The 11,468-nt window shown below is 31.7% G+C and overlaps 1 protein-coding gene across 1 annotated transcript; it reads right to left on the bottom strand.

Moving 5' to 3' along the window:
• Positions 1-10,524: 10,524 nt before the first annotated feature.
• Positions 10,525-11,129, bottom strand: LOC133825542 (uncharacterized mitochondrial protein AtMg00810-like). Its single transcript, XM_062258471.1, has 2 exons — positions 10,767-11,129; positions 10,525-10,653 (listed from the first exon to the last, which is right to left on the bottom strand). The coding sequence occupies exons 1-2, from the start codon at positions 11,127-11,129 to the stop codon at positions 10,525-10,527; spliced, it is 492 nt and encodes a 163-aa protein (XP_062114455.1).
• Between the last annotated feature and the right edge of the window lie 339 nt (positions 11,130-11,468).

Raw genomic sequence — 11,468 nt, 5'->3', positions numbered from 1 at the left:
TCACACAGTGCTGACTCATAAGTCAGGAGCGACCTTAGCTTGTTCAATGCAAGCCAACAAAGATTAGATCAAAGAACTAGGGTTCTCTGAGTTTCACAGACCTGAGAGAGATGAACAATACAATCGTAAAATAATAGCCCTAATTCTCTTGTAAAGCGTAAACTTAAATCAGCCAAAAGTCCCTTCCTTGAGCTATTTCTCTCTATTTATAGGCTCAAGGAGGGTTACACGAATCAGTTATAGATATTCTTTCCTAAATAATCGGATCATCATGGATCATGGGAGATAATCTCAGATATGATTACAATTGTACAAAATTATCTCTAAATATATGGAGTATACGACTAGGCAGGTCGTATATAAGCTTCAAATGTTTCGTCAGGGGAATCTCACTGGTCGATGGTCAAACAGACCTTCTGTCAGGTGTCAGCCACGTCACCCGTGCCTGTTTTTTGGATAACAATATATTTTATAACTTAAAAAAAAAATTAATTAAACTTAAACTTAATATTATATTAAACATATAATATATAATATTTTGTTGTCACTGCCAAATTCAAAAACTAATACAAACATAAACTTAAACAAAAATAAATTAATTAATTAACTAAAATTTGGTATTTTAAAGATATTTTCTGACAATTTAAATAATTAAATTATATTTATTTAAAAATAATAATGGCATACATATCATTTTTTTTATCTTATAAATTTGTGTGATAGTTTATTTTTTATCAAGTGATTGAAGCTCATTTTCTTCATCAAATCCACCAAAGGACATTGTGAGATAAATTAGAAACTAAAAATAGTTGATGCATGTATACTACTCTCTACACTATGACTTTTCTATTTTTATTATTAGTTTATTTTTAAACATTATTGTATTTTATATATATGTCATATGGCCATGTAAATATATACATGTGAACCTTGTGTTTAGATGTCATATATATAGAGATTATTGATATATATACTATATAACTATTTATATAGTATTTATATATACTATATAAATATTTTATGTCATATAAGTATTTATATATACTATATAACTATAATTTATTTTATTATATATATATTTTATAAAAAAAATAATGAACCAATTTTAATTAAAATTATATACAATATTTATAATTTTAAAACTAAGCAAACGTGCATTGTATATTGCTTCTACCTAGTATCTATATATATATATATAAATAAAGGAGAGCTTCAAGGAGATTATGTGGCACTCTAAAATCTCTTCAAAACACTCTTTCTATTTTCTCATTTAATTTAATTTTTTATTCATTTTCTATTTTCTAAAATATCTTAACAATTGAAAATATCAATATATATCGTAACTACTTATTTATTGAAAAATACTAAAAAAAATTAATTAAAAATTACGTAATAATTTTTTATTATCTATATCTATTTTTCTTATTATATTATAATTATGTTTTTTTATTCCAAAAGTGAATAGTTTTACAAAATATTTATATTTATATCTATATATAAATGAGAGTTTAAGAGTGATGAGGTGACATCCTATATTTTTTACAATTTATGTGGCACTTACAAAATATTTATATATATTTATATTTATATATATGTATATATAAATGACAGCTTCAAGAGATTATGTGGCACTCTAAAATCTCTTCAAATCACTCTTTCTATTTTCTCATTTAATCTAATTTTCTTATTCATTTTCTATTTTCTAAAATATCTTAACAATTAAAAATATTAATATATATATACATATTAATTTAATTAAAAATTTAATTTGCTTAAATATCTTAACTACTTAATCATTGAAAAATACTAAAAAAATTTAATTAAAAATTACATAATAGTTTTCGGTTCTCTATATATCTATTTTTCTCATTTTTATTTTAATAAAAATTATAATAGATAAAAATATCTACATATAATAATAATAATAATAATAAAATCTATCTATTTATATTTTAACTTTTTGACAAAATACAGGATCCAAATGTTAACTTTTAACAATAAAATATTCAAACGGGTAATCAACCAAATTATATGTGTTTCAAATAATCTATCTTTACATTCCTATTTTTGAATTTTTGACAAAACACAAGGTCCACAAGTTAATTTAAAAAAAAATTAATGGTCAAAATAGGTAAACAACTAAAATACAAGGTGAAAATTATAGTCAAGATGTCTTCATGTGTCCATATAAAGAACATGTTGTACGAGTATGGTGAAAATGAATCACCACCCCACAATCTCCCAAAAAATATTTTAAAATATATATGTTTTAATAATTACAAAAGACTGCGCGGAGCACGGTTATATTTTCTAGTATATATATATACTAGATACAAGCAACGTGCAATATGCACGTTTGCTTAGTTTTATTTATAGAATTTATTAATTATTTTTATTAAATTTATATTAATGTCACATAAATTTCAAATAAATATCCTATTTTAATTAAATTATTTATTTATTTTTGTTTAAGTTATGTTTGTTCTAGTTTTTGAATTTGAGAGTGACAACAAGATATTATATATATTATATATTTAATGTAATATTAAATATTATAAGTGGATTTTAAATTTAAGTTTCTTGCTAGTTTTTTTAAAATACAATTTGTTGCTAATTGACAGTAGATTATATTATATGTTTAATATGATATTATTCGTGAGTTTAAGTTTAATTAAATTTTATTTAAGTTATAAAACGTATGATTTTATTATTTTTAAATAATTATCATTGTAAAATATCTAAAAAATATCATATTTTAATTTGTTTAATTATTTATTATTTTTTATAAAATATCTCAAAAATATCTTATTTTAATTTGTTTAATTATTTATTATTTTTAAATAATTATCATTTAAAAATATCTCATAAATATCCTATTTAATTTTTTTAATTATTTATTTTATATTATTTAAGTTTAAGTGTTTACAAATTACCGTTAAATATAAAAATATTCTATTAAATATAAAAATATTCCGTTAAAGTTAACATTAAAAAAATAAAAACCGTTAAAACAAAAAATTTATGTTATCTACACACTTATTATATAGAAGAGATATATAAGATGAGTTTTAAGGAGACTCTCTAAGATGATATGTGTCATTTTCTAAATAATATTTACTCTTGCAAAATAATTGACTATCATGCTTTAACTTTATTATAATTATGCCACTATATCTTTTTTTTTATTATGCCACTTTGTCTTAATAAATCAATTTATAACATTTATATTTATGGGGGAATCAAATTTGTTTGTGTTAGAGACTCCTTATGATTGTTAGTGTTAGTTATTGTTCTGTTAGTGATTAGCTGTCCTAACAGTAATTAGTTTCTGCTCTAACTGTATTCAGTTAGTATATTGTTGTATTGGTCTCAGGTATAAAATACCTTCTGTATTGTTTTTACATCAATATACAATTCATCTTTTCACCATTGATTTCAGTCTTAATATGGTATCAGAGATTCTCTACCAATTTGTCTGTTTTTCTCCTTGACCTTTCTTCAAACAGTTCATCTTCCTTATCACTACTTGCTATACTCTTCACGGTTGCCATTTCTTCCATGACGACTTCTGCAAATATGACTGAATCGGCTCCGGTGACTTCTTCAGCATCACCTCCAGTTACATTTTCTCACAAGATCTCCGTTAAACTCGACAGCAACAACTTTCTTCTCTGGCGTCCACAAGTTCTCTCTGCTATTCGTGGTCATCAGCTTCAAGATTACATATCCGATGGGGTTGTTCCTCCAAGAAAGTTCCTGACCGAACTGGATCAACTCTCCAACAATGTTAACCCTCAGTTTACACAATGGGAGGTTCAAGATCAGTTGCTGTTTTCCTGGTTGCTGTCTTCGATGACTCCGCCTATTCTTACTCGAGTGGTTCGATGTTTGACCTCTGCTCAGATCTGGAAAACATTTGAGGTATACTACTCTACTCAGACTACAGCTAAAATTGATCAATTTCAAACTCAATTGCAAAGTATTAGGAAAGGATCTTCTTCCATTGATGATTATCTCTTACGCATTAAAACGATTGTTGATCGTCTTGATTCTGTTGGTCACGAGGTTACTACTAAAGAACATATAGCAACAATTTTCAAAGGCTTACCTCCTGAGTATGACACTTTTGTTATTTCGGTTAATTCAAGAAATCAACCATATTCTGTACCTGAGATTGAATCTTTATTGCTGTCTCAAGAACACCGTATGGAGTCTTACAATAAAAATATAGAATCTGTCAATATTGCTTCTAATCGAACCACTCGAGGAAGAGGTTCTTTCTCTTCTGCTAATGCTCACAGGTTCTCCTATCCTCCTGGTTCTTCCTCAAATTCTGGTGGTCGTGGTGTGTCCCAAGGTGCCTGGAATCCATATGCTGTTTCCTCTCGTGGTGCTTACAACAGCGCTAAGTCCAGTTTTTCTGGAACTTCAGCATTTTCTAGTCCACAGTCAACTTTCCCCACTAATATTGGTGGTTCTCATGGTCGTTCTGCTCCTAACTCTGGAATTTCTAATAGTAGACCTATTTGTCAACTATGCTCACGTCCTGGACATCTAGCTTCACGCTGCTATCAACGGTTCAATTTTGAGTTTCCTGGCGTTGGTGCAGCTAATATGGAAAAAATTTCAGCTAACATTGCCACCGCAGACACAGTTTCGGACTCTGCCTGGTATCCGGATTCGGGAGCAACAAGCCATTGCACTGCTGATCAAAGCGTTTTTGCTAAAAAGGACCCCTACTTTGGCACTGACCAGGTGCACATGGGTGATGGTGCAGGCCTGCAGATTCAAAATGTTGGTAAGGCTATTTTCCAAACATCATTTTCTTCTAATCCTCTTGTCCTCAATCGTTTACTTCATGTTCCTCAGATTACAAAAAATCTTATTAGTGTCTCTCAGTTCACCAAGGATAATCATGTTTTCTTTGAGTTCTATCCTAATTTTTGTCTTGTCAAAGATCAGGTTTCCAAGCAAATACTGATGGAGGGCACCCTTGAGAAAGGCCTCTATGTTTTGCATCCTTCAAAGCTGCAGTTTCGTTCTTCTTCCCTCCCTTTGTCTCCTTGTAATTCTGTTCATTTGGTCAATAATGTTCACAGTACCTCTTCTTCTTCTTCACATTCACTATTTTCCTTATGGCATTCTAGGCTAGGTCATCCTTCAGCCAAAGTAGTGAAGAACATTATGTCTCATTGTAATATTCCAGCTATAAATAAAACTGTTTCTGATTTCTGTGAGGCTTGCTGCAAAGGAAAAATTCATAAATTCCCATTTCCTAATTCAGAAACAACTTATACTAAACCTTTGGAACTCATACACAGTGATCTTTGGGGTCCTTCTCCGACCCCTTCAACAAATGGTTATCGATATTACATACACTTTATTGATGCATATTCACGATACACATGGGTATTTCTCTTAAAAACAAAATCTGAGGCTTTACAAACATTCATACATTTCAAATCTCAAGTTGAAAAAGAGTTTGAATGCTCCATTAAATCAATCCAATCCGATTGGGGTGGTGAATACCAAGCCTTCAAATCCTATCTTTTAAATAATGGTATTCATCATCGTCTCTCATGTCCTATCACCCATCAACAAAATGGAGTGGCTGAGCGCAAACATAGACACTTAGTGGAAACTTCACTCACTTTACTTGCTCATGCCTCATTACCTCTTTCTTTTTGGGATGAAGCTGTCAAAGCTTCTACTTTTCTCATAAACAGACTACCTACACCAGTTTTAAACAACTTTACTCCTCTCAATGTTCTTTATGGAAAAGACCCAGATTACAATCAATTAAAAGTTTTTGGGTGTGCTTGTTTTCCAAACACTAGACCCTACAATAAGCATAAACTAGAGTTTCGTTCCACTAAGTGCACCTTCCTTGGTTATAGTCTTCAACACAAAGGCTATAAATGTTTAGCACCAAATGGCCGAGTCTATATTTCAAGAGATGTTCTCTTTAATGAGTTTGATTTTCCATATGCATATACTGGTTCTCCTTCAAAAACAGCATCTAATACTGAACATTATATTTCTGCCTCTATACCTCTGTCTCCTTCTATGGTTCCAACTGTTTCTTCTACACAATCTCCTCCTTCTTCCTCTTCATCTTCTTCTTTAAATGCCTCAACTTTGCCTCCTTTGTTGTCTTTTCCTACTGTTCCGTCTATTACTTCAGCCTCTCAATCTCATTCTGAGTGTTCTCCTTCTGCTGCCACTTCTCCTGCTCTCCATACTCAAATAGATTTACCAACATCAGATCTGCAAACTGCATCCAACACTCATTCTATGGTTACTCGTTCCAAGGCAGGGGTCTATAAACCCAAAGTTTTTATTGCTTCCAAAGAGCCATTAACAGTTTCTGATGCTTTACAGAATTCAGATTGGAGAAATGCAATGCAAGCTGAGATTGATGCTCTAAAACGAAATGGCACATGGACTTTAGTTTCTCTGCCTGAAGGAAGAAAAGCTGTTGGATGTAAGTGGGTATTTAAGTTGAAAGAAAATGCAGATGGTACTGTGGCAACACATAAGGCTCGGCTGGTTGCTCAAGGTTTTCTACAGCAGTATGGCTTTGATTTTACTGATACCTTCAGTCCTGTAGTGAAGCCTACAACTATTAGAGTAGTTCTCACAATAGCTCTTTCTAGAGGCTGGTCCATCAAACAGCTTGATGTAAATAATGCGTTCCTGAACGGTGACCTAAAGGAAGAGGTTTTCATGCATCAGCCACCTGGATTTAAGGATGTTTCCTCCCCTAGTCTTGTGTGTAAACTTCATAAGGCTCTGTATGGACTACGTCAGGCCCCGCGAGCATGGTTTGATAAACTTAAATCTGCTCTTTTCTCCCTTGGTTTTACTAGTTCCAGAGCTGATACATCTTTATTTTTACGGTTTACTCCTCAACATATTTGCTTCATCCTTGTATATGTTGATGACATTCTTGTCACAGGGAGTGATACAGATGCCATTTCTACTCTTGTTTCTCAGCTTGACAGATTATTTGCTCTTAAAGATCTCGGTCATATAAATTACTTCCTTGGAATTCAGGTTGAGCACACTGATTCAGGACTCCATCTTTGCCAAAAGAAATATATCACTGATCTTCTCTGCCGTGCAAAAATGCAGTTTGCAAACTCTCTCCCTAATCCAATGACTTCTGGGGAGAAACTGTCTGCCTTTGGCAGTGATCCTGTTACAGAACCTCATTTTTATAGAAGTCTTGTTGGGGCTCTACAATATGCTACAATAACCAGGCCAGAGATCACTTATGCTGTAAATCGAGTGTCTCAATTTATGCAAAATCCACTTCAAAGTCATTTCAAAGTTGTCAAGAAAATTTTGCGTTATCTCAAGGGTACTTTGGATTATGGCTTGCATCTGTCACGGTCTTCCCAGCTATCTCTTACTGCCTTTTGTGACGCGGATTGGGCATCTGATCCTGATGATAGGCGCAGCACTACTGGTTTCTGCATTTTCCTTGGAGCTAACTTGGTTTCTTGGGCTTCAAAGAAGCAAAGAACTGTTTCCAGATCTAGTACAGAATCTGAGTATCGCAGTCTAGCAAACACTACTGCGGAGTTGGTCTGGATTCAATCCTTACTTGCTGAACTTCGGGTTTTCCAGCCGCTTACTCCAACAATATGGTGTGACAATAAGAGTACTGTTTTGATGTCTCAAAATCCTGTTCTACATGCTAGAACGAAACACATTGAGTTAGACCTGTATTTCGTTCGAGAGAAGATCATCAGTGGCCAGCTAACTGTTCGTCATACTCCTGCTCAAGACCAAATCGCAGATATCTTGACAAAAGCATTATCAAGCACTCGGTTCCTGTATCTCAGAGACAAACTTAGTGTTGTATCATTATCCACCCTAAGTTTGAGGGGGGGTGTTAGAGACTCCTTATGATTGTTAGTGTTAGTTATTGTTCTGTTAGTGATTAGCTGTCCTAACAGTAATTAGTTTCTGCTCTAACTGTATTCAGTTAGTATATTGTTGTATTGGTCTCAGGTATAAAATACCTTCTGTATTGTTTTTACATCAATATACAATTCATCTTTTCACCATTGATTTCAGTCTTAATAGTTTGTTTATTAATTTTCCTATTTTAAAAAATAATTTTTTATTTAGATAATAAATACAGATGATTCAAAATTAGAAGAGACTTTCCAATATCTAACCTTATTATTAACTAAATCCATGGTTAAATATATATAAATCAATATTTAAGCAGTTGATCATTGTTGTTTAAGTAATAATAACATAATTTTTTTTTGGAATGGAAATAATAATAACTTATCAAATTATAACAATTATCTCACATCAACCACTTTTTTTTTTAACGATTTTATATGAATACTTATTTCCCAAGTATTAGTTATGATTTATTCATTCACTTTTTCCTTCAATTTTTTTAATTATTTTTCTTTACCGATCGTTCTTCTAGCAAATGTAACTTCTTTACTTTTCATAGCCAAAATTAGCAATATAAGTAAACAAATGATCAAATTTTTGTCTTTTAATATATATATATATATAAATTTAACCGTTCATTTAAACATATATTTTTTTTGTTTAAAATGGTGATGATGTAAATTGAGAAATTTAATTGTAGTGGCATAAATGTAATAAAATTAAACCAATTATTTTATAAAAGTAGATATCATTTAAAAGATGACACATGGCATTAAATTAAAAAGAAAAAGATAGTGAATTTGAGAGTGTTTTGAGCGCTCCTCTATATATAAATATAAATAAATAGGAATTTACTTCTTAGTTATTGTAGACATTGATATTCAATTATATCACTGTGATTTCTTTGGTTATAATAGAATATTGTGCATTTGATTTTTTCTCTTTTGATGTATTTTATTGCTAACAAACGTTTTCCATTAAATGCTCTCAACTGCTACAGCTTTAATTAAACATTCCTCTCACCTTTCCTCTTTTATATTTCAGGCTTCTTCTCATCTCATCTGCAAAATATCCCAATGGAAGTTTACATGTCATTTCATTTTTACTAGCATATAGTAATAAAATTTAAAGTTGACAATCTATTATTAGTATTTCCAAATATAATAGCTCTTCATTTTCTTTGTGAGCATGAAAAGAAACACAACTAACAAAAAAGCTGATAGCCATGAAAATAGGTTTACTGTTCACGTATGATTTACTTATTTTTTGTTTGTACCAATTCTTCAATGGTCTCATTTATGGGTTTACCATATAAATTTAAGTAAGTATTCGTATCCCGATGTTAATGTTTCATAATTTTTTTTTATTTAAATCAAATAACTTGTAACCTCGTCAAAAATTAGCAGTAGAAAAGGTAAGCAGAAGACCTATAAACTACAATTTTTTATCAACATTTTGAATCTAACTTTTTTTATTTGTTTTCCATTTCGTTAGTCCAAAAAAAAAAATACAGTTCTACATATTTATTTTAACTCCTCCCATGAAACTTCTACTGAAATAAAAATTATAGAGATAGATATATTGTAAGGAAGAAGAAAGATTTTTTTTTTTTTTTTTTAAAAAAACAAAATAAATTCTTAATACAATTAATTGCTATTCCAAGTTTAACTATTTGGGTAGTTCTTCACCTCTACTTCTACGTATTACCTAAAAATAGGTCTTTTTTAATGTGAAATAGGTTTCTTTTTTACAGAGGTAGAAAAAGAACATTTACTCAGACTGACCATTAACATCCAGAATAGAGATGAGAATATTTCCAGCGGGCTGTATATGACTGCTCCTCCATAATTTAATGAAAAACCTAAATAAAATAACAGTAAAAGAAAAACTAACCTGCATCACACCACATTCTAAGCACATGTATTTTCACCATTCAACCAATCAATAGTAAAATAAAATACCCCCATAAATGAGAGCAAAGTGATGCCCTCACATAAGAAAAGTTCTATATATTTAAATGAATTTTCTTTAGTAGGGGCATACAAACACGATGGAGAAAAATAATTTTTTTTTTTTTGTGTGTATTATATACAACCTAGAAACGATATTATCTAGGGTATTTACAAAATCAACCTATTTAATACAGAATAAAGAGATCCCTATAAAACAGGGAATAACATAAAATCAAGAAACTGAATCAATGAGATTCGATTTCCTCTATGTCAACACTCCCCCTCAAGCTGGACTATAGATATTGATGAGTCCAAGCTTGTTTACTAGGAAATCAAACACCCACTCAATTAACCCCTTTGTGAGAATGTCAGCTAGGTGTTGATATGTATGGACATATCTAATGCTGATAATTCCTCTATTGATCTTCTCTTTAATGAAGTGACTATCCACTTCTACATGTTTAGTTCGCTCATGATGTATAGGATTATGTGCAATACTGGTGGTAGACTGATTATCACAGTAAAGCTGAATAAGGGCTTCATACTCAATCTTCAACTCCTCTAGTAAGCGTTTAATCCATATTCCTTCGCACACTCCATGGGCCATGGCTCTATATTCTGCTTTTGCACTGTTTCTTGCAACCACTGTTTACTTTTTACTTCGCCATGTTACCACATTACCCCGTACAAGAGTACAATACCCAGATGTAGATTTTCTATCATCAACTGACCCAACCCAGTCTGCATCTATGAACACTTCAACCTTCCTCTCGATTGTCTTTATGAAGAAAAGACATTTTCCTGGTGTTTGCTTGAGATACCTCAGAATTCTATGTACAACATTGAGATGTCCTTGACATGGATCATAATATATTGACTGACCAGACTTACCGCAAAGGCAATTTCAGGTCTAGTATGTGAGAGGTAGATAAGCTTCCCTACTAGCTGTTGGTACCTCCCTTTGTCAACTGAATTTCCTCGAAACATTTTCCTCTTGTCTCCGAGCTCGATTGGAGTCGTGCTGGGCTTGCTACCGAGCATTCCTGTTTCTTTTAAGAGACCAAGAGTGTATTTTCTTTGGAACACAAGAATCCCTTTTTTGCTTCTAGCAAATTCCATTCCCAGAAAATACCTGGGCGTACCAAGATCCTTGACTTCGAACTCCTTTGCAAACATTTCTTTGATCAGAAAAATCTCTTCAGTATGGTTTCCAGTGACAATTATGTCATCGCCATACACGATAAGTACTGACATTTCCCCTTTTCCTGAGTGTTTGATGAAGAGAGTATGGTTAGTCTGACCTTGCATGTATTCAAGCCCCTTGACTACTTTCAGAAAGCGATTGAACCATGCTCGAGGATATTATTTTAGACCGTAGAGAGATTTCTTTAGCTTGCAGACTTTGGTTGTATTGGGAGATTCTTCAAAGCCCGGAGGCTGACTCATGTAAACTTCTTCTTCCAGTTCACCATTCAAGAATGCATTTTTTACATCAAGTTGATGCAACTCCAAATCCAAGTTAACTGCTAATGAGAGCATTACTTTAATAGTATTGATTTTGGCAACCAGAACGAATGTCTCAGTGTAGTCGAT

Source organism: Humulus lupulus, chromosome 3 (genome assembly GCF_963169125.1).
Source record: "Humulus lupulus chromosome 3, drHumLupu1.1, whole genome shotgun sequence".
Classification (NCBI taxonomy): domain Eukaryota; kingdom Viridiplantae; phylum Streptophyta; class Magnoliopsida; order Rosales; family Cannabaceae; genus Humulus; species Humulus lupulus.
Note: the sequence above shows the minus strand (reverse complement) of the source record. Positions and strands in the feature narration are given on the sequence as shown.